This window comes from Nelumbo nucifera, chromosome 3, assembly GCF_055504915.1.
Source record: "Nelumbo nucifera cultivar China Antique chromosome 3, China Antique-T2T, whole genome shotgun sequence".
In the NCBI taxonomy this organism is placed as follows: Eukaryota; Viridiplantae; Streptophyta; class Magnoliopsida; order Proteales; family Nelumbonaceae; genus Nelumbo; species Nelumbo nucifera.
This window is the reverse complement of record NC_142651.1, coordinates 107,910,377-107,934,215: the sequence shown is the minus strand read 5'-3', so window position 1 is coordinate 107,934,215 and position 23,839 is coordinate 107,910,377. Positions and strand designations below refer to the sequence as shown.

At 38.0% G+C, this 23,839-nt stretch overlaps 2 protein-coding genes and 1 pseudogene across 10 annotated transcripts; 1 reads left to right on the top strand and 2 right to left on the bottom strand.

The window, feature by feature from the left end:
- The first annotated feature begins 1,174 nt into the window (after positions 1–1,174).
- LOC104598731 (putative glycerol-3-phosphate acyltransferase 2) lies at positions 1,175–11,266 on the top strand. Of its 4 annotated transcripts, none has more exons than XM_088900988.1 (4): positions 1,175–2,036; positions 2,183–5,942; positions 6,085–6,233; positions 10,917–11,266. In XM_088900988.1, exons 1-2 carry the CDS (start codon positions 1,335–1,337, stop codon positions 3,089–3,091), a joined length of 1,611 nt encoding a protein of 536 aa, XP_088757114.1. In that variant the 5' UTR covers positions 1,175–1,334; the 3' UTR covers positions 3,092–5,942; positions 6,085–6,233; positions 10,917–11,266. The 4 variants fall into 4 exon arrangements, with proteins under 4 accessions (XP_088757114.1, XP_010259213.2, XP_010259214.2 ...); XM_010260911.3 differs by having other exon boundaries at positions 2,183–5,992; XM_010260912.3 differs by having other exon boundaries at positions 2,183–5,992; positions 6,085–6,274.
- LOC104599032 (pentatricopeptide repeat-containing protein At5g66520 pseudogene) lies at positions 3,866–5,383 on the bottom strand (annotated as a pseudogene).
- Positions 11,267–12,446: 1,180 nt separating the features above from the next.
- LOC104598732 (uncharacterized) lies at positions 12,447–18,378 on the bottom strand. Of its 6 annotated transcripts, none has more exons than XR_735425.3 (5): positions 18,016–18,193; positions 16,541–17,538; positions 15,109–15,202; positions 13,248–13,380; positions 12,447–13,079 (listed from the first exon to the last, which is right to left on the bottom strand). XR_735425.3 is itself a non-coding variant. In XM_010260914.3 (5 exons), the coding sequence occupies exons 3-5, from the start codon at positions 17,085–17,087 to the stop codon at positions 13,019–13,021; spliced, it is 741 nt and encodes a 246-aa protein (XP_010259216.1). In that variant the 5' UTR covers positions 17,088–17,538; positions 18,016–18,102; positions 18,231–18,298; the 3' UTR covers positions 12,447–13,018. The 6 variants fall into 6 exon arrangements, 5 of the variants coding, with proteins under 5 accessions (XP_010259216.1, XP_010259218.1, XP_010259219.1 ...); XM_010260914.3 differs by lacking the exon at positions 15,109–15,202 and adding an exon at positions 18,231–18,298 and having other exon boundaries at positions 18,016–18,102; XM_010260916.3 differs by lacking the exons at positions 15,109–15,202; positions 18,016–18,193 and adding an exon at positions 18,231–18,378.
- Positions 18,379–23,839: the final 5,461 nt, after the last annotated feature.

Here is a 23,839-nt window from a genome sequence, read left to right as displayed (position 1 = left end):
TAATCCTCACAATACCGTACTGCCATTCACGTAATCCCTTCCGGCCTTTCATTGAGAATATCTCCGCATGAAAAAAACATACACAAAAAAATGATTCCCAATGCTCGGCCGTAAAAGGCTGTGAAAATGATGTAAGCACGGTAATCACGTCCCTTGATGTGTTGATATGGCCCCACTTTAAATTAGATGAAATGATGTAAAGTGGGGCCACAACAACAATGTATCAAAGGCCATGACTTGACAGCTTTAGCACAGTGCTATTCCAAATGGAGTAGCTGATTTATTCTCTTTCAGTGTAAAGACAGCAGAAGCCCACCCACCTCCATCTTCTCACGTGTTGATCATATAAATAAAACTATGCACACTCTGTAACTAATTACAACACCTCATCAACTTCCTCCACACCTTATACCGACAACACATTATCCCAGTGTCCTCTGTAATCTCTATTGACGATCGATCCAACGTAGAAATAAATGCAATTTTACTTTCTCGTGATTTCTTTTATTTTTTGGGCAGACAAATAGGTATCTCTTTACAAATAAAATCAGTGTGATTGGAAAATAAGATTACCATCTAATTCATTTGCTCATCATCCACAAGACATGGAATTATAGTTAATTGGCTGGTTTTAACTTTAACCATCCAAGTGATCTTGTTATTATCTGAATCTTATTGCATTGTTTAAAATATTTCTAGGAAGAGCTACCAACAGTCACAATGAGATGCATGGTCTCTCCGTCTCTGAGTTCTAGGTTTTGGATAGGCATAATTTAAGTTAACCCCATAAAAAAAAACCACCATATATTCTCAATGCTATGAGAATGATGTGAGCATGGTCTTATGAGCACTGAATCGATTTCAAAAAACATAAATTTTGATCATTAATTTATAATGCTTTTGGCTTTTACACTGGTGCTCGGGGGGATTATGATTAAACTTGGCTTAATTTCATGCCAAGGTTCAAAATATCAATATGCCCGTGTATGGTAGGGGCATATCGGACTATCGATATTTAAAATTGCACGTTTTTTTTTTCAAAATTCGGTTTTTAGACCTATTTTTAATTATATTTTTCATTAAACAGGATCCCAAAACATAGGCGTATAATACAATACGATACGAGTACGACATGTCATATCGAAATCTTGAGTAATAAAATTTTGACTATGAAATTAAGCGGCAGAAATAATTAAATATGTAGAATTGTAGATATGGGTGCTTCATCAGAGTTAAGACTTCAACCACCCATTAAAGGCACAAACCTGTATAAAAAGCGCCCCTAAGCTTGGTCTCAGAAGTGGGCATTTAAAATATATTGTCTTTCTTCTAAAATGGCCTGCAAGGGATTCTCCTTTAAGACCCTCGTCTTTTCTCTTCGGATTCTATTAAGAAGGAATCCACTCTCTCTTGTCGGAAAGGGCAACAATGCCAACATTCCACAGTTGAAATCTCTTGTGTTCTCTTCTCTTCTCCATGCAACAGAGTTGTCAAACCAAACCTTGATCTTTGACGTAGAGGGAGCCCTCCTGAGATCGTCATCTTTGTTTCCTTACTTCATGCTTGTGGCCTTCGAGGCTGGAGGGTTATTAAGGGCCGTTCTCTTACTGTTTTTGTACCCTTTTGTTTGTTTGCTTGGTAAGGACGTGGGGTTAAGGGTTATGGTATTTTTGTCTTTTTTCGGGATTAAGAAGGAGAGCCTTAGAGTTGGGAGAGCTGTTTTGCCCAAGTTTTTCCTGGAGGATATTGGGTATGAAGGCTTTCACATTTTGATGAGGTGTCGGAGAAGGGTAGCCGTGAGTTGTTTGCCCAAAGTAATGGTTGAAGGGGTGCTTAGGGATTATTTGGATGTTGAGTTTGTTGTGGCGAGAGAGTTGAAGGTGGTCTGCGGGTATTATGTAGGTTTAATGGAGGATGACAGGAATGATAGTTTGATTCTGCGTGGCAGATTTGCAGAGGGAAAACTGGGCTCTCATGTAGTGGGCATTGGGAGCTTGCACAAATATGAAGGTCATCAGTTGTTTTCTGTTTGCAAAGTATGCCATTGATGCCTTCAAGTCAGCTCTCTCTCTCTCTCTCTCACACACACACACACATGTCATGTCATATGTCTTTTGACTCTTTTCCTTATTGGGGTACATACTGGATGGATCTTGACTAATAAATACTTGTGTTGGGGCAGGATATCTATTTGGTAAGCGAAACAGAGAAGAGGAATTGGCATCCTTTACCAAGGGATAAATACCCCAAGCCATTGATCTTCCATGATGGCAGATTGGCTTTCAGGCCCACTCCAGAATCTGCTGTGGTGATGTTATTGTGGCTCCCACTGGGTCTCTTCCTTTTCATTCTCAGAGCTATTGTTGGCCTCTTGCTACCTTACAGGTTGGCATACTGTATTTTGGCCTTCAGTGGGATGAGAATCAGGTCATCAAAGCTCAAATCCTTCATAGCCATATCAAACCCAGAAAATGTACAAAACAAAGAAAAACCAAAGGGAATCCTCTATGTATGTAATCATAGAACTGTTCTTGACCCACTCTTTGTTTCTACTGTTCTTAACAGACCTGTCACTGCAGTCACATACAGCCTTAGTAGAGCAACAGAGATAATTTCACCAATAAGAACCGCCCGTTTAACAAGAAATAGAGAACAAGATGCAGTGATGATGGAGAAACTACTGAATCAAGGAGATCTTATTGTTTGCCCAGAAGGGACCACTTGTAGGGAGCCCTATTTGCTAAGATTCAGCCCTTTATTTGCAGAGATGAGTGATGAAATTGTTCCTGTGGCCATGGATGTTCATGTTAACATGTTTTATGGAACAACAGCTAGTGGATTTAAATGGCTAGACCCAGTTTTCTTCCTTCTAAATCCTTGTCCTTGTGGTGCTGTCAATTTTCTGGACAAATTATCCAGAGGTTCCAAGTTCTGGGATAGTGCAAAGTCGAGTTGTGAAGTGGCAAATCAAGTCCAGAGACAGCTCGCAGAGGCTCTAGGGTTTGAATGCACCAGTCTTACAAGGAAAGACAAGTATACGATCCTGGCTGGTAACCATGGAATTGTTAATGCTGGTAAACAAATTGTGTGAAAAGCAATATGTATAAGATCAAGGAAGAGCAAAGACTTGAAAAAAAACAAAGAATAGCAAGAAACAGAAAATTGTATACCACTTTTCCATTGATTTTTCCTGGCATTTTACTTGACCATTTCACCATGGTCATCGCCTTGTTAAATATGGCTACAATTATACTAGAGAAAAAGAAAAAAATAGCTACAGTTACAAGTACTTGTCTTCTTAAATGGATACATAGATATGGTTCCAAGTTCCATAAATAGATAGATACAAAGTTGTGGTTTTATTTGCATCTTCACATTCAATGTAGTAGAGATATTAGAAAATAGAAACTTACCCCGGGTTTTCTGAAATTAATTAAACTTCCCTGGGACCATCTGTGTAATGAATACGTGGATTCTCAGATGCCAAGGCCCTAAAGCAACCGGGAACTTGGGTGTCGGATTTCATTGCTAAACTGAAGGTCTCTGACTCCTTTTAGCCTCTATTCAAAGAATCCAGACTCATGAGTTTGTGGGCCTGCATATTTAGAAAAGTAGTTTGTGGGCCTGCGTATTTAGATTGACCCACAGCACAAGATCTTGCATTCTGAAGTTGAAATGGAGTGGTGGATCTGGTGTTGATTGCAGAGCTGTAAGGGGTGCTGGTGGCTGATATGCTGAATGACTGGATCTATTTCCATAGACCTGCACCTTAACTCTAGAAAAGCCAGAGGGACCAGTGGATCCAAGTCCCACATATATGTGAGACACTTATAAAGAAAGGAGAGCAAAGTTCCAGAAAGCCAGTTCATCCAAGGAGATACTTATGTTCCTTCACTTCCATGACCAATTGACTCAAGTTCAAACACACTTGTAACACACAAGGGTGTGACTTGTCCCCAGCCACAAACTCATGACAATCACCATTCACCTCAATCAAGCTACAACCAGGGCTCTTTTTACAACCAACCTCCTTCATCTCTCTCTTTACGTTCTCAACATCATCCCATCTCTCTGCCTCCCTGTACAAGCTCAACAAAGATAAATAAATGACTCCATTCCATGGTTCTTCATTTATTAACCATCTTGCTGCTAATTCACCAACATCAACATTCTTGTGCACCTTGCATGCATTCAGAAGAGCACCCCAAATTGCAGCATTAGCCTCTACTGGCATATCTCTTATAAATTGGATTGCTTGACCAATCAGTCCAGCACGGCCAAGAAGATCAACCACACAACCAAAATGTTCAATCGTGGGCTCAATCCCAAACTCAGCTGTCATTCTCTGAAAATACCTCAAACCTTCATCCACCAGTCCGGCATGGGTACATCCAGAGAGAAGTGCAACAAATGTGACTGCATTTGGTTTAATACCTGAACTGACCATGTCTTCAAACAATTCGATTGATGTCTGACCAAATCCATGCATGGCCATCCCAGATATCATAGCCGTCCATTCACCTACGAATTTCTTCTTGGCCCCAGCAAAGACTTGGAGCGCGTCTTTTATGCTCCCACACTTGAAATACATATCTATAAGAGCAGTAATAATTCGACAATCAAATTTGTTACCTTCCCTCTCGCATATAAAGGAATGAATCCATCTACCCAAATCCAAAGCCCCGAGATTTGCACAGGCACAGAGGACACTGGAGAGGGTAGAATTGTTTGGCACCAGTCCTTCTATTTGCATCCTGCGAAATAATTGCAATGCTTCCTTAAACCATCCATGACGAATGTAGCCAGCGATCATGGCACTAAAAGAAACATTACTTCTTTCAGGCATTCTATCAAAGAGCTTACGTGCTAATTCGATGGAGGCAAAATTAGCACAACAAGCAACCAAAGTAGTCCAAGTGGCGATATCACGATGAGGCATTTCATCGAAAATTCGATGAGCAATCTTGATCTTTGAATTTGATCCGTAGAGATGAATCAACGAGTTCCGGACAAAAATATCGGAAAGGAATCCTTGTTTGATCACATGGCAGTGGGTCTCCTGGCCTTTATGGAGATCCGAAAGAACGGAACAAGCTTTGAGCAAGAAAGGGAAGGTGTATCTATCAGGCTGAGTGCCTTGTCTGCGCATTTGGTTGTAAAGGTGTAAGGCTTGAGATGGGTCTGAGCTCGTGGCATAAGCTCTGATCATGGTGTTGTAGACGAAAGTTGATGGGGTTTCAATGTTAGAGAATACAAGGCGAGCATAGCTGAGAGAGGAAGGATTAGAGATGGCGAAGAAGGTTATAAGCTTTCTAAGGTAAAGCTCTTGCTGTTGCAATCCGGCGATTATTATGTGAGCGTGAAGCTGCTTGGCTTCTTGCATATTTTGGGCTTTGGACTAAACGCTGCTCTGCTCTGGTTGTCTTCTCGTTCTCGGTTTTGAGTTGACACAACTTGACAGTTGAATCTGTTACTCTGTTAGTTTAGTTCCATAGAACGGCTTTGATTGGATTGTGACCGTCTGATCAGTCTACTTCTTCTAAGAAAATGACTTGATCAAGGCCGTCTGATCACGACGCTAGTTTCAAAGTTTTAACTTAAATTTCGGATAGGTACCTTGTTCTTTGGGTTAATTTTACTTGGGGCCTGAACTTTCAAATGCGTCATTTTAATACCTAAACTTTCAGAAATTTATATTTAAGTGCAACTCTTATGATGAGGAGTAAAATTACGAAACTGCCCAAATTCTGACTGTCTACGGTCTACTGTCTTGGCCTTACTCTTCATCCCTCTCCAAATCAGACGCTCCGAGTTCGAAATCGGGAAGTGTAAACGACTACAACCAGGTAAAAAAAGGGAGTGCGCTTAGAGCTCGCCTCGATGGCCATGGCCATGGTTTTGAAGCATATTCTATCGAACAGAAACACGTTCTCAGTGCCACGGTTAGTTCCTGGATTCCCAAGATTCTTCTCTAAATCCAACCAATACTTAGGTAAGTAAGTTTTAGGGTTTAGTGTTTTCTTTGTCTGCTTCTGGTTAGGGTTTTAGGCCTCTATCTCATGGTCTTTAGTTTTTTGGTTCTAGTTAAGGTTGGGATTCCAGAGTTCCTGAACGGGGTAGGGAGAGGAGTAGAAACCCACGTACCGAAGCTTGAAGCGGAGATCGGTAACTTTCAGAAGCTGCTCGTCACCCGCACTCTCAAGCTCAAGAAACTAGGCATCCCGTGCAAGCACGTAAGAACAAGTCTCCATTTCCATCCTACTTCCGTAATCAGGTTTCCTTGCTTACTTATTATTTGATAGGGTTAAGGATGATATCTCATGAAAAATAGTTATTGATTTTAGTTTCTACTGATCCTAAAGGAGAAAGAATTTGTAATTTTCCTGGTGGTAGTTGATAAAACTGTCACTGGGAGAGGTCATATGAAAAGAGCATATGATCCAGTGTCCACCATTCTATCTCATTACAGAAAACAGCCTCAGGCTTTGAATGAACAAAATCCTTCTAGGGATTCGTCCCTTTGGAGCGAAACTAATGGCGTGGTAGTATTGTACCACTTGTAGAGGGTTTTTGTTCCCTTGTATCTGAGTGTACCCTACAACATTGGCTTTTTAAACACCCACGGATTTTTCTGTCGCTCGTGGAATAGAATTGGTAAGATTGTTGCCACTATTAGGTTCTCCGTATGCTTGTATCCAGAGATCTGTTTGCAAGTAAAACCCATTTGGGGATGGCAATTTTCTCCATTTCTCCGATTCCGTGGGACCCCTAGCCCCCGGGAATGGGGCAGGGATGGGGAAATTTCATCCCCTTTGCCCCCGATCCCTGCCCCGTGGGGATCTCCACTTATATATGGTTGAATATGTTTGAATCTTGTTTAATTGGATTGTAAGTTTTAACTACTTTCTTTTTTAATTTTTCAAATTAAATAGAAAACAAAAACAAAATGATTGATATCATAAATAATCACGGGGAGTGGGGATTCCCGTGGAGATGGGGATGGGATAACCTTGTCCCGCCAGTGGGACAGGGATGGGGATAGGGGTTTTCGTAGGGACAGAGATGGGGCCCCACCCCATTTCCATTCCTAAACCTATTGCTGAAATAATCTACAAACTCTCGGTGCTCCAGTAGATGTAACACTTGGGTACAATAAATTTATATTTCACAGCTAACAAATTGTTCTTGATGTTGTGAAAAACTAGAAGAGACACTGAGCTGGCCAAATGGCAAGTTGAATGGATCAGTCTGTTCTATTTTGAGTTTTTGACAGCTCGATTGATCAATGAGCACCTTCTATAATGGATATAATACCATGTTATATGCTACATGGATTAACAGTATACATATGAGAGGTCATGGTATCATCCCTTAAGATGCATATTTCTTCAAGCATGTTTTTTTTTATTGGAAACAGTAACTTTCATTAATTCTTTAAGAAACTTAGTACAACTGTCGCCTTCAAAAAACAAGGTGACCCCTCCACAGATTACAAACAGGCCCAAAAAAGGTTCTGCCTACTAACTCCTCGCTTTGCTAAAATATCAACCATTGCATTGGCTGATCTACTGCTCCATTTAAACCTGACTTCAAGCTCCCTTGTTAGTTGCATAATCTCCCTTACAGGTTGTCTAAGGGACCAGGCGCCTAAGCTGTTTGTTTGCATCCACATATTTCTTCAAGCATGTTATCAACATCTTTATATATTTGTGATCAGGACACTCTTCTTTAATAAGAGTTTCATGTTGACTACCCACATTCTCTCTATTGTTAACTCCCCAGTTTATGTTTCACGGCCTTCTGAGCTCTTTCTTATTTGCTAGTACTTAGAGCTTGTTAGATTAGTGCTGGGGATAATCTTGTTTAATGGATCATGCATGTCCACTGCTCATTTTTTGCATCAAAATCTTGGTGTTGGAAAGCTGGTAAACTACCACTTTGTATGCAAATGTAGAGGCTTTGACATGATTCAACTTATTGAAAAACTAGTCATTTTTACCACCAGAAGGGGTTGCAAATATGTAATTGTGACCTTGTTCCTTGTTAATTATCTTATAGGGTAGTGGGAGTCCGGGTCTGGAGGAAGTTTGTTGCAAATATCCCAGGTGTTGGAGCATGGTCATGGTATTTTGAGACTCACTAACTAGATTGTGTAGTGTAGGCTTGTAACAGACGTCTGGGCCAGAAGTCAGCTTGGTGGTTGGAATGCCATTCTGAATCTCTGGTGCATCAAAACTTTGGACTGTAGTCTTTATGTGGGTTTATTTATCCATGACTTAAAATTTATTTTGTTTATTGATTTCTTTTTAGGGGTGGAAACCTTTAACAATCCTAATTCTAACTGCTCCAAATGTGATCTGATCACTGGATAGGATCCTTTGTGGTATAATCAAGTCATAATACTACTACTACTTGAGTCTGTGATGCAAAATCCTGCCTTTCCCAGACCATTCTGTTTTGGAGAATAGGCCCTACCCCTAGCATAAACTTGGCAACCATGACTGAGGATAGTGTGGTAGAAAGCAGTGTTACCAGGACACCTAAAGACTATTTGGTCCAGCCTTGTCAACACTTGGCAGCTGCCACAACTCTTCTTATAACATTCTAATGGTGCTCCACTTTTAAGATGAGCAAAGGCATTGGAAGATTTCATGAGAAGGAAGACACCCTATAAGGTGCAAGCACTTTGATATTCCGAGTTTGCTTTAACTTCGTTGCAGTGTTATCAAAGTGTTGCCTGATCTGGTCATTCACTAGTCAATGTACTAGTCAATTGAGGGCCATACTGACCACTCCATTAACTTATCAGTTGATACTCATGATGCAGTTGCCTGGGACAAGTAAGCATTGACTAGATTGACTAGCTCTCTGATTTGTTCTAGTCAAACATGAAGTTATTTTTATATAAATTATTATTTAAAATAGTATTATATATGCTATTGTCTCATGCGTTCATATTGTCTGCATTAAGCATTTGTGATTGTACACGATTGGTTAAATGTATATAAATAGAAATAAGACATATAATAAAAGAAAATGATGGTCAAGTTCTTTTAAGTTTTCTTCTAATCAGTGGTATGCTGGTAAAATGTTGCTATAGACAGAGGGCGGCCAAAAGGTAAAGGTTGCATTATTTCTATGAAAGACATAACTCCCTTGCTAACCTATCCAATATTCCTTTTTCTATATTTTCTAATCAAATATTGCAAACTAAATGTTCTATATCGTATTTTATCACACATTTTCAGTATTTTTTTTTGAAGAAAAAGGTAACTTTCATTCAATTTTTATTAACTTATATATGAGATTGAATCAATATCTCTTATTAGGGTATCATTTTGTGATTGACTAGTCAGTGTCTAGGTGCTGACTAGTCATTGCACAACCAGGGACTATTTTAATAGTTTTTACTTTCTATGAACATGTCCACAAGTCAGTTGTTTTTTCTTCTTACCAAGTCAAACTTCTGAATATGCAACAGATTCCAATTCTTGCATCCACATCCATGTAAACACTAGGGAGGCCCAATGTTTTCAACCCATGGTTGAGCTGGTCAGTTGAACTGGTTGACCCAGTTAGCCCCTGAACCATTTACTTGCAATAATATGTTTACTCAGTCAACAGACTGATTTAACCACTGAACCAAGAACAATTTGACCTTGTCAGTGAGTCACAGTTTAGACATTAATTCTTCTGACATCTTTTTCTGCTTTTTTTTTTATTTTTTGCTGTTTAACTATAATTCTCATTTTTATACTTGTTTTTGTTTAATATGATGAACATATAATATTAGAGACATGCCTAATTTTCCCTGTAAAATTTATTTGTTTTTCTGCATTTATCTTTATTTATAGTTTTATTATTTGATTTATGACATCATGGGGTTGACATGTTTGACCAAGATAATTGAACTCCTAACCCACCACCTGGAGAGAAAAGCAGTTGCATTTCCATTTCATTTATTTTAAAGCATTGGCGAGGCCAAAACAATTAGTCATTTCTCTGCTTTCTCCCTTTTTACATTATTTATGTAGTTTATTATTTATTTATGGCTATATCCACGCATTGTCAGTTCTAGAGGTGGATGTGCCAGACACGTGGTCACCTAAACACTTGGCACTTGTGCTATTGTACAAAGTAACACTGGGTGGATATTATGAAACTTTTCTTCTTATCCAAACTTTCTTGGTTGGCAAAATCTGCCAATTCTCTGAGTCCTGGCCTTCTACACCCCAAACTTATGGTAGGTAGAAAGTAATTTGTCTTGGTCTATGGCATACATGTTCAACCCCATGTTATTTTGGCCACACAAATCAGAAACCTCATTTGCTTATTTTGGCTCTATCTGGGGTCTTGGTCAGGGTAGACTGGATATGAATCCAACTTTTGGCCTTTTATTTATTTTATTTTTGGCACCAAGTGGCTGCCCTCAGAATGTTGGTCTTGTCAGCCCAAGATTTTTTTTCATTGCACCAAGCAATGACCCTTGCTTGGTGAAGTGCATGTGCTTTTAGATCACCATGGGCAAACCACAGGCATGCCCCTCGTAGAATTTCTCATGTTACCTTTGGTACATTCTGTTCTTGTTATAATGAGTGGCTAAGTGGGTGTGTTCTCTTCTAAATTTCTTATGTCGGCTTTCACTCCTGAAGATGGTGCAAGTCTTGCTATCTAAACTAGATATTTGCATTCATGTTTACTTTTTCTTTTCTTTTTTTTGTTGTTGTTATAAATACCAGTAGTCAGATCTTCTTGCCCTTTTCTTTGAAATTATGTGAAAGTTAAACCTAAAGCCAAACTACTGATTGCAGTCAACCTCAAAATCATTGACACTGGATTGCATGATTGTAATAGCAATGATAGCTCCTTTTGATAACTTAAAGGTCATGAGAATAACTAGAATCTTGGTGATGCAGAGGAAGTTGATCTTGAAATACACCCACAAGTATAGGTTGGGACTCTGGAGGCCTCGAGCAGAACCTGTGAAATCTTCTTGAGCAACCAAACCATGGAGAACCTTGGCATTGCTTATGTGGTTCGACAGAGGATGACAGAATCGTTATGGTTTCGCATTAGGGCATCTGCAGAAAAAGAGGTTGTTGATCGTAACTCATCTTTGATCTCCCTACTTTTCATGTCCCATTGAATTTCAAACATTGTCTTGATCAGTGATTATTTATTTATTTATTTATTAATCACATAAATTTAGGTTGAGAATTAGAAACAAGAGCAAGTTCATAGTGGATGGGCCTTTGGTATAATGGTGGTATAGCGCTCGCTCTGTTCCTGTTCCATATTATAATATTACATTGCCGAGGTTTCAGTTTTCATGATACAAGGTGAGGCGGCATGGAATTATATGCTCTAATTTGACAACAGACAACTTGTAGCCCGTTTTTTAAAAGGCAATACCGTCAACTTTTCTAACAATACTAATGTTATTAGCCCATCTTTTTAAAAAGGTTTTTTAAAAGTAGGTGCTCATCCTTCTTTCGTAACCCGTGGCCCGTGGGAACAAGGCCAAGCCAAAAGGATGGTTCTATTCATGATTAATATTAGAGCATCGTGATGATTGATCGGGAAATAGGATAAGACGGAACTCGTCTGTTTTTCTCCGTTTACATTGTCTGGAACAAGGTTGAAAATATTGGTACGATACACCCCATATTGGCTTGGTTCAGGGGATACTGGGATAGATCAGCTTTAAATTGACCCCTTTGAACCAGTTTCGAAAAAAATAGTGTAACGAGCTTTGATACAGGCTGATACGTGCCTATTGGCGTATCAGCCTGTATTAATGTTTTAAATCTTGGTCTAGAACCTTATGTTACCCCCCGCATGGTTTTTTGTTCTTCATTACGGTGTGGTGGTTCATATTGCCATATTCAGTGTATTGGAAATCCCAGGTGTATTAAGAAGGAAATTTGAAGAGATGCAGGGGCATTTGTTGTTTTGGATATACATGAAAGTTGAAAAAAAGCATATATCGAAGTATAAAATCCATGTTAAACCAGACTGGCTCGAGACTTAAGTGGTAGACTAGGCCGAGACTTAATGGTTCCAATTTCCACGTGTCAATATGCTCATACCGAGTTAAAAGCATCCATAATTCATTGTGGTGTAAAATCCAAAAACCCTATTGTACCATAGGGGTGTCAAAATTACCAAAAGTTGCATGTATCCTCTCAAACTTTCACAAGTACATGTACATTAAAAGAATTCCATCGAGGAAAACGGACAAAAAATAATCATGAATGCATTTATTTGACATATCAACGAGAACAAGGTATGTTTTTTACCTGTTTCTTGCAAGGTTCAAAATTTCACAAAGGCTGATGTATATCAATCTTTAAGGGGTTGTCTTGAGAAACATTATGTTGACCCCATGTCAGGAACGTACAGATAACCAATTCCACAGAAAATACGTATTTGATTAGATGATGACATTTATAATAAAAACACTAAATTTGAAATTTCATGAAGCAACATCAATGGTATCAAATATTGCATCGATGAATCAAAGCCTTTGGTGTCAACCAATATTTAACACAACCTTCGTGATTGCCCATTAAGCAATTTAAGCTCCCTATAATATTGACCTATTATTGTTATATAAAATTGCCACCTGTCCCTAATTCAGAGTTTCGCAACATAAGAAACCAATACATATGAGATATCTTATGATACGACAAGTATTGATACTTTGAAGCAATACATATCGTATGATAGATGCATCATACATATCGGTTTTCAAGGTCACTGGAATACGAAATACTGAAAATTAGGGCAAGGGCTTAACATTTTGTTTAGACTTTTGACAGCTTATTTAGTAAAAGGTTTTGCGTGCAAAAAATGAGAAGACGACTTTCTCAACACGTATTTACAGACCGAAATCACCAAAATGAGCAGTCTATCAAGAGACATCGATCTATAAGGATCCCGAAACTGGCCAAACCCACCTCAGTCCTCTCAGACATCTGCTCATGTGAAGGGAGGGCATTTAATATGACAAACCGTTTCACCCCGCAACCCTGCTCACTCCTTCCTCGGAGCTCAACCCAGATACCTGTTCTACTAGACTGCAACAAGATTTTAAAAGGAGTACAAAATATGAGAACCATATCTTATGGCAATGTCACCAGATAATCTCGTCATCAATGCTTAAATTGAACAAAAAACAGAAGTCAACCACCCCGTTAACATATTATCAGTGAAAAGAGAAGCCACAAAAGAAAAGTGTAACGTACATAGGCGACGCAGAAACAGATCCGTTAGCACCGCTTGCCGAAATATTCTTGTAATACTGAACTGAAATCAATCCTACAGATGATTCAGGAGATCCGTTGAAGCTCACACTTGAACTACTCCTAGAACATATCCCTATGAAGCAAACATCATTGATTAACTGAAAATGAATTATATTTGTGGTTCAAACTAATCCAATAAACATGATCCTGATGACTTGTTAAAGCCTATTGTGACACTTGAATTGAAACATCTCTAGATGCATGGGGAAAGACCAAGTTTCAGCTCTAAGCATAAGGAGATAGATCATGCTCTAGAGTGGTTGCAAATCTCAGCTAATCATGTTTCACTTGGTGCATTCAAGACAATGACAGGAAATAACAGTTAAATTTTCGTTATTGGCAACTATATAAAAGTTTTATCACTCAATGCCAGCCCCCATCATCCAGGGAGGTCTTGGGTGGGGTGGACCGGTGGACAGGTGCAGCCCTAACCTCTGGCATTTTTCGAAAGGGACCACTCTCAGAACCAAACCTGATAGCTTGCCGGGCCAGGATTTTTACCAATAGCAACAAGCAATGGGCCAATGCCCCCTTTTTACCAAAAATATAATAACATGTTCATTGGTGCCAACCGTGACATAAATGCAAGACATTTCCTACAACAGAAAGACAAGCTGAGATTTCCCTGTAAATAAGACTGTAATACTGCCAATTCTAGAAATATATATCTCTCCAGGCCTTGGTCTCTTGAAATAAAGCATCGGTTTGATTTAGCACAAAGTACCAAATGAAAGACTATGGAACACAGGAAATAAATTTAAAATCCTGAAATCAAGTTTCTGATCAACACGAGGGAAAAATAATTCAGAAGATGGTGAGCAATTGCACATTGGAGAATGTACCCCTCTTACATCCAACCAGCAACTTCAATGCAACATCAAAGAATGATTTACTGACCAAAAGAAATATTGATAAAAGAAAAAAGACTCCTTATAGATAAGTAAGTTGCAAATCAACACAACATAAATTATGGGATTTGAAAAATTCACCATGTGTATTAAGGTTCAAGTTAGATCTCAACAAAACAATATCCTATACAATTAATACTTGCACATGTTGACAAATAAAAGTTAAAAAAGTGTTAATCATATAACATCCAATTAGCAACAGAATAATTGTATTCTAGAAATGGCCATCCATTATATAGCACCAATATTTGTGCATGTTAATTCACATTGAAGTATCTTAATCATGGCATTGCTACCTTTCCTCCTACTTTGAACCTTTTTAAAATTCAACATCCCCAAACAATTTTAGAATCAAGAAATCATAGTCAACGCTCAACACAGCTACCTTAGTTAAACAAATAACCATGACAGTATATTGGGAGAAGAAGAAGCTGTGCAAGGGTCTATTAAATGCTATTTGGGCATGAAAATGACTATTGACTTCACACACGAGAACCCAGGAAACCTGAAAGCCGAATAAATGTAGACATTATAATATTTTAAATTGTGTGTACTCATCGTACTAGCACACAAATTTTGACAACTTACCAGTTATTAATTATATAGTCAAATGGCAATAAAAGATTGTATCTGAGTACAGAGCTCAAACACATATTTGGATCACAAAGTATCAAACCAAGTTCCAGGAACAAGGGATACCAAGTTGAGTTTCATTTCACAGCAGTCAAGTCTCAAAATTCCACTCAAAGAGCAACTGTGTAAGTGTGTAATGAATGACACCAACTCTTACCAACACAAAAGCACTCCCATTAAAAATGTTGGAAGATAGAATGTTCAAATTATGATAAAAGCTTCTTTAGATACAAAACTGAGTTAATAATCTACCCAAGTACCTATTAATAGTCGATCTTCTGACACAGAAAACATGAATTTCTTGCTTCCAGTGAATCAAGCATCCCATAAAGGAAACTGATAGCATCCAAGTATCTGTAATGATGATGAATGTTGTATAAAAATGATAATACCACAAGTTCTTAACTGCAAATTTGGGCTTCGATCCCCACATGGGTTTACATAGTATCCACAAAAAATAAACAGTTACTAGGAATTTATGGGCTAGGACCCAATATAGACAAATAATAACCATTAGTAGGTGAAACTTGTTCATTATAACATGGTCAGAGAGTTCAAGTCAACATAAAAGTACTCACAAACATGTACACCAGTTGAAATGTAGCAATAGTGATGCCATTCTAGCAGCAGCAATGTTTAATTAAACTGTTCATTAGAAACATTTACCTAGGAATTTATGGGCTAGGACCCAATATAGACAAAGAATTAGTAGGTGAAACTTGTTCATTATAACATGATCAGAGAGTTCAAGTCAACATAAAAGTACTCACAAAAATGTACACCAGTTGAAATGTAGCAACAGTGACACCTTTCTAGCAGCAGCAATGGTTAACTAAACTGTTCATTAGAAACATTTACCTAGGAATTTATGGGCTAGAACCCAATATAGACAAAGAATAACCATCTGGTAGGTGAAACTTGTTCATTATAACATGGTCAAAGAGTTCAAGTCAACATACAAATACTCATGAACATGTACACCAGTTGAAATGTAGCAACAGTGGCATCATTCTAGCAGCAATAATGGTTAATTAAACTGTTCATTATAAACGTTTACCTAGGAATTTATGGGCTAGGACCCAATATAGACAAAGAATAACCATCTGGTAGGTGAAACTTGTTCATTATAACATGGTCAGAGAGTTCAAGTCAACATACAAATGCTCATGAACATGTACACCAGTTGAAATGTAGCAACAGTGACACCATCTTAGCAGCAATAATGGTTAATTAAACTGTTCATTATAAACATTTACCTAGGAATTTATGCGCTAGGACCCAATATAGACAAAGAATAACCATCTGGCAGGTGAAACTTGTTCATTATAACATAGTCAGAGAGTTCAAGTCAACATAACAATACTGATGAACATGTACACCGGTTGAAATGTAGCAACAGTGACACCATTCTAGCAGCAGCAATGGTTAATTAAACTGTTAAAATAAAATGCGTTAATAATAAATTGACTTTGAACAATTAAGGAAATTAATAATTTAAGTGTGAACATTTCGTACAGGTTAACTACTATATTTGCATTAACTACCAAGAAATAGAAAAAGAAATGAAACAAAGCCAAATTATTGACATGCTAAATTACAGTAACAGGTCATAACTCAATCCCTAGCTAAATCAACAAAAGAAGAAAAACTGAAGACATAAAGAATCCACCCAAATTCTAAAGGAGATATTACCTTGAAAAAGAATTACAAGGCAGAAGAGAATAGTAATAATCATGGCATACAAATTGCTATTTGATGATGAAGCTTTAGCTGCTTTCATCCTCTTCAAAGCCTTCATCCGTTCAACTCTCGCCCTTTTCAACATAGCAAGCTCAGAGATCTCTTTAACCAATTTCAAATCAGCAGCATCCAAAGATGGACCTCTGGGTGGTCGTGGTGGCTTAGGAGGCTTTTTAGAGCTTGTTTTTTTGCGTTTTTCCTTCATCACTTTCTTCTCTAAAAGTTCAACAGCTTCTTCTCCTCCGGACTTCTTGTCTGTCACCAACTCCAGATTATCAATAGAAAACTCCCCAGAATTTGATGCTTGCCACGAACTAATGCCATCTTCACCTTTAACCGAACCATCAAAATTGACAAACCCATTCCAAACCTTACCCAACAAATTCTTTGTTTGTCCGGTGCTTGAAACAGGTTCTTTACTTCCTTCTTCCTCGCTGGTAGTACCACCACTTTCTAGATCAACAGCAAGGTCTTTATCTCTGAAGGTCATATTATCCATCACATGGACCCAATCTATTCTATTCTTGCTCTTCTCCCACTCTCTGAATCATGAATACAAGCAACCCAGCACAAAAATGCTAAAACCCAGATGTCTCCAGTCAACCCATTAACGCGATTCCTAATTACTCAGCAGTTGCGCTTTGATAGATGTATGATCCCAGGGGTTCTCGATCTTCATAAACTAAAAATCTCCTCAAATTCCATCCCTAAGCAAAGCCAGAGAAAACCTCTATAGTTTGATCACCAAGCTTCCCTTAAACACTGAAATGGAAGATTATCTACAAGCAAATTACTGGACCAAAAAAAAAATTGCAATCCGTTTCTTCTCCTCCTGTACAAAAGAGAGCAGCTTCGACTTTAAGCCTTGGGACACAGAAAGAACCAATACAACTGATTTTTAACCAAATCCAGTCTACTTTCTTCTAATCCAAGCGTTTGGAAAGAAATATCTGCATTTATAGAAAAAGAGCAAAAAAGTCAAATAACCCATCGTTAAAAAACAAAAAGAAGCCTTGACTTGCTGCTCCACCTACAAATCCGAGAAATATGCGAACTCTAGCTCGAAATGCAGTATCAGACACACCAATAAAAAACCAGAGGAAAAAGGAAGCTTGACAAAGTCGTGCACCTCAAAATGCAGCTCTTTCAAACAATAACCAAACGATCACCGGGCCGGCAGAAACGAAAAAAAAAAAAGGACCGAAAAATGCAAGAAAAAATGTCAAACTACAACCGATGGAAACTCCAACCCTAACGTGTATCAACGACTGTGAAATACTGAAACAGAACCCAGACAATCCCCCCAAAAGCTACATCTACATGGTAAGAAACGGAGCACCTTTGAGAAAAAAGAGAAACGAAGAAACCCTAGATCCGTCGAAAACGAGAGCTCGAGATCCCACCCAAAATTAAATAAATGTACTCACCGAGAGCAAGCGCACGAGAGAGAGAGAGAGATGCACAAGGTGTCGAAGCCTCTGAGAAAACTTCTAGAATTTTACATCTACACCTCTCTTCCTCAAATGGAAATTGCAAAGAAAAGAAAAAATCTTAGAAAATTAAAAAAGAGAAGGAGAAAACGTACAAGGTGAAAGAGAAGAAAAAAGAAATCGGGAAATAATCGAGTTTTAAAGAGGAGAACCTCTGAAAGTTCGTCGGTGGAGGGTTCTCGTAGGTCCCACCAACCCCCTGCCTCCGGCCATCGATTCTTCAGTGTATTCCATTTCCATCCCATAATTATACTACATTGCCTGTTAGAGCAGTTGGTCACCGTCTATCTTTTACACAACACGTGTCTAATTACAAATGGACAAGATCTGGTAGGTTGGGGGTCCCACCATCGATCCACGATGCTTTTCTGAATCCAGTGACGCCACGTTAAGATATTTTTCTTCTGTAAACTGTCTGAGGCAAGACAAGTTCAATTGAGTTGACTCGGTTGGTCCGGGGTGTCCACGTTGGCCCCGGCCTGCACAGTCACGATTGCAGATTAAGAAACAATGCTCGTGATGGGCCTGGGCAATTGAATTCCAGCTTGGCCCGCCCAAGATATGGAATCCAGAGTATGTGTGTGGAGGCCCATTTCGTTGAGGCAGCATAAAGTTTGATGGACCCGAGCACCAATTATTGTACGCTATTCCAAGTCTCACCAACCAATCTGTGGGGCCTCGTCTTGGATATGATTACGTTAACGTTCCCTCCTGGATAAGGCCGCGAAAGATGGACCCACCGTTGAATCAAAGAGATCGGTCGATTCGAATAAATCTAGCTGATATCTTTGGAAGTGGGCCATGATTTTGGACCTTTGGTTGGTGTCAACGGTCCAATCCAACAAGACTTTTGTGTGATCCATCCTTTTCCTCTGAGCCCTTTTTAGACCTAAACATGGCAAAAAGTTGAGTAACCCGCGAACCCGATCCAACTCAACTCGAAAAAACAGGATTAAGGTTTTATATTTAGCTTCTTGAATTTAAAAATGATCTGATCCGATCTAACTCGAGAAAAGGAAAAAAAAAACTGAGTTGTATTGTTAGAAGTTTTTACTTTTTAATCTTTTCTATTTAGTCTTGACTCTTTATCATTTATTCTTTATTAAATGTTCAAGCTTTCTATTTTCTATTTGAAATTTTAACGTTAATTTCTTTAATTTTGACATTTTTCATGTATTTTTTTATATTTTTAAATTATATTTATTTTTAAGAATAACCCAAATTGACCCATAAATCAACCCTAACCCGAACATTTAGGATTAGGATCTAACAATTGACAACTCAATCCAATTGCCAGGTCTAGCCCTGTTCCATGAATCATGATTCCATCTGAAAAAACAATTTTCCAACTCATAAATGGTGGCCATTAATCCATTGCTTTTACTTTTCAACTAGTGTTTTCCTTGAAAAGATAATGATATGTTAAATACCAAAATGAGTTATATTTGCAAATGGTTGAGAAATATACAAAGTTTCTTTAAATGGAAAATAAGAAGAAAGGCGTTTTTTCTCAGTGTTTTAAGACTCAAGCCCCAACCGGACGGTCGGACCATAAAAACCAAGGAATAGGTGGTAAATGATAGTTCTAGCAATTTTTTTTACAGGTTGAAATGGGCAAACAGCTTGGTTAACCAGTAAATGGGACCCGTCGAGCATTATAGTTTTTAGGGGTTTTTACTGTTCAGTCCACCCCAGAAATCCTATCTCCACCATACAGTTGGGGGTAGGTGCCAATTCACGGGTGGGTATAGGTGTTATAGGTGGAGGTATTTATAATTTTGAATTGTTGTAGGTCTGCAGTTTAAATCAGAATTTTGTGGTGGAGTGTAGTCTAAAAATCCCTAGCTAATACCATATAAAGTGGATACTTGACTCTATTTCTATAGAGGAGAAATTTGGCCCGGGCCTAGATTTCGAGCCTGAGCCAACCCTCATAAAAGCCTGAAGCCCGAGCCCAAGCCCGAGCTAATGCCTAAACTAAAATGATTTCAGAAGGGTCGGCGAACTAGAGGAGTGGAGGAGTGGAGGAGATAGAGAGAGAGAGACCTGATGGGGTTTTCTGTCACTGGTTGTCGCTTGTCCGACTTCTGTTGTAGATGCCACCGACCATTGTTAGGGAATGGGGACACCGCCTCTAATCTGAAATGTGCTAATGTATATTTAAAAATTAGAGAATGGGAAATGGGGTACCGCCTTGTGAGAGATGATATCGCCTGCTGATTCACCGTTTGTGGAAGGAGATGAAAGATGATACCGCTCAGGTGCTCACTGCTGCTAGTGCTGGCTGTGATTTGGAAGGTTTGAAGGATATTGAATGAAATGGCCTGAGTCGGGCCAAGATGCCCAGTCCATGAACAGGTTTATTTTTAACCCTCTACCAAATTGATTTAACACCACACATCTCACCATGAGACTGGGACTTGCCATGTATGAGATGTGCGATGTGTAGGGGTGTCAATTGTGGTTTTGGTTTGGATCCAATCCAATCCAAACCTTATCAAATTGGATTTCGGCGGTCCATTATAATTATTGGATTGACTCGATCCAAAATAAATTGGTCCATATTCTTATTGGTTTGAATTGGACCAAAACCAAATTTCCAATAATCTGATCATGATGCCAAACATTTGTCCAATTTGCAATCAGTCAAAATTGAAGCTAGCATAAAATCACTTCTATGAAAGTACTTTTACAAAAGCACTTTTACGAAAACGCTTTTATAAAAGTAATTTTATGAAAAGTATTTTTACAAAAGTATTTTTATAAAAATACTTTTACAAAATTACTTTTATAAAAGCATTTTTGTACAAGTAGTTTTATAAAAGCACTTTTACAAAAGTACTTTTACGAAAGCACTTTTGTAAAAGTACTTTTACATGAAAGCACTTTGTAAAAGTACTTTTACACGAAACCACTTTTACAAAAAAAAAACTTTTACGGAAGTACTTTTAGAAAAGTACTTTTTATAGAAATACTTTTATAAAAGCACTTTTACGAAAGCACTTTTATGGAAGAACTTTTACGAAAGTACTTTTGCAAAAGTACTTTTCTGAAAACACTTTTATAAAAACATTTATACAAAAGTACTTTTATAAAAGCACTTTTATGGAAATACTTTTATAAAAGCACTTTTACGAAAGTACTTTTACAAACGCACTTCTACAAAAATACTTTTACAAAAGTCTATAGAAATACTTTTCTAAGTGTTTTTTTACGAAGTACTTCAAGAAAGTACTTTTGTAAGAAAGATAAATCTTTTCATATGAAAATCTATTAGAAGAGTAGACCAGTCAGTCAAGATTAGTTTTGTCATTAAAAAATAAATAAAATTGGAACATAACGGGGACTCATATTGACCTGACGAAAGATATGTATATATTTTATAAATATAAAAAGTGTTTGATATGGGTTCTCTCGAGGTATAATTGTATATAAAGGTCAGGGTAAGGAAAATGTTGAGTAATAAAAGCGAAGAGGAGTTTTAACCCTTCATTTAATGTGCAACCAAGCAGAGGACTATACAGAAGATCGAAGATAGAAATGTGATATTTGACAAAACCATTCATACCCCCATGTAGGGTTGTCAATTGGACCGGATTTGGTCCACTCCGATTCAGCCCAATATGAATTGCAAATGAATTAGGTTTAATTAAACCTGATGAATACTTTGAATCATTTTGGAGTAGTTTAATTTAATGTCCCAACCGTCTAATTTATTCAAATTGATTTTAACTTAGAATGGTTCCAATTCAAATTTGGTCCATTGATACTTCTTTTCTTATCTTCAATCAATGGATCAGATATTGGTTCAATCTGATCTAATCCAATATAAATCCATTACGGATGGACCAGGATCAATCCAATCCAAGAAATACTTTGGACCATTAAGTTTGGATTAGTCCAATTCAGTATGTCTTATTGGTCCGTCAAATCCATCCAAATTGATTTTTGATTTGAATGGGGTCCATCCCAAAACCAGCCCATTCACTGCTAACCCCATGAATTTCAGACATGCTGCTATCTGTTTTTTTTCGTGAGGCATTGGTTCGCAAACCAGTGGTTTAGGACTAAATGCACAAAGAAAAAAGGGAAAGAGGTAACTAAGGGTGCAAATCAGGTATCCAACTTGCAGAATTTACATTGCATAGGGCTCGGCTTGTTGATAAGACCTATTCAAATTTTAGCAAAATCCCAACTAGGAGTGTCAATGGACCAGTTTTGGGTTGGATCGTCCAAATCAAAATCCATTTGAATGGATTGGACGGGCCAATAAGACATTGAATTTGGACGGATTGAATGGACCAATATGACATATTGGATTAGAACTGGTCCATCCATAATGAATTTATATTGGATTGGGCCAACATCTGGTCCATTGATAGAAGATAAGAACATAGTGGTCAATGGACCAGGTTTGAGTTGAAACCAATCTAAATTAACAAGAATTTGAACAGATTGGACAGTCTCTGGACCGGTCCAAAATATTCATTGGACTGGATTGAACCAGATTCATTTGTAATAGACTCACATTGGACTGGATTGGACCAGATCCATTTGTAATAGACTCACATTGGACTGGACCGGATTGGACCAAATCCAGTCCAATTGACACCCCTTTCCCAACCTGAGGCCACCCAATTGCAGCGATAGAAGTAACGTAAGAAGCCAGTCAGCCCGAGCCGGCCAGGAAGAAATAAAGAATTGCTTGAAACTAGAAATTTAAGAAGAAAAAACAGAAAAGTTTCTTCTTCGCCATAAGGCCCACAAACATGTTTGAGCAAAATAAAACTGGTTTTCTTTGTGACGTAATGTGGCAAGAAAAGGTCAATTCTCATTCCAATTTCTTTATAAACCAAACAGACTGGGAATAGACCATTCGATTTCAACTATAAATCAAACGGCCCTTGAGAGCCTAATCCACCATTCTGACTCAGGCTTATCCCATTCTCACTCTTTAAAATGGAATATTCTAGAGATGGACCCTGATGGATAGTTAGTTGTAAGATGGGTCACTGCGTAATCAAGTTTGACGAGTGAAGGCATGTCAATTGTTTATATGAACATGGAAAACATTAAATAGAAGTACGGAACTTTTTTTTTTCTTGGGTAAAATATATTTACTTGTCTTCACGGTAAAAAGAAGGAAAAGGAAATAGGAGTATTTAGAATAAAAAAAACAATTTTAGTTGTGAACCTTATTATTTTTTTTTTTGATAAATCCAGAGGAGATACACAAGACGGGGTAGCACGTCCCCACAGTCACTAGAACAAATAAAATTTTAGTTGTGAACTGAATCTGAAGTAAGCCATGAATGTTTGTATACTTTTACACATTAAATGTGTTTTAATTTCTACATCTATAACTATGTTGGTCGTTTAGAAAAAATGATTGCTTCGGATAAGGGCAACTTTTGGGCCCTAATATCAATAAGAATAATCTTTTTAACATAATTATTAAAATAGTTTAACTTTTTTTAAAAAAATATATCAAATAAGGGCAGAAATACTATTCATCTCTTTCCTCCTTACCATGAACAAATCTTCCCCAATCCTGATTTTCATGTTTCAATGGCATTCAAAACTGCTTCAGATACCTCTAACAGGCTTATTAGCTGGAACCAAACCGTCGATTCGTATACCTGGTATGGTGTTTCATGTATTCTTCTAACTGCTTTAGAAGAATAACTCATAGCAGTTATGCTCTAGGTTTGGAACATCTCAGATGCAGTGAAGAAGAAGAGAGAGAGAGAGAGATGGGGAG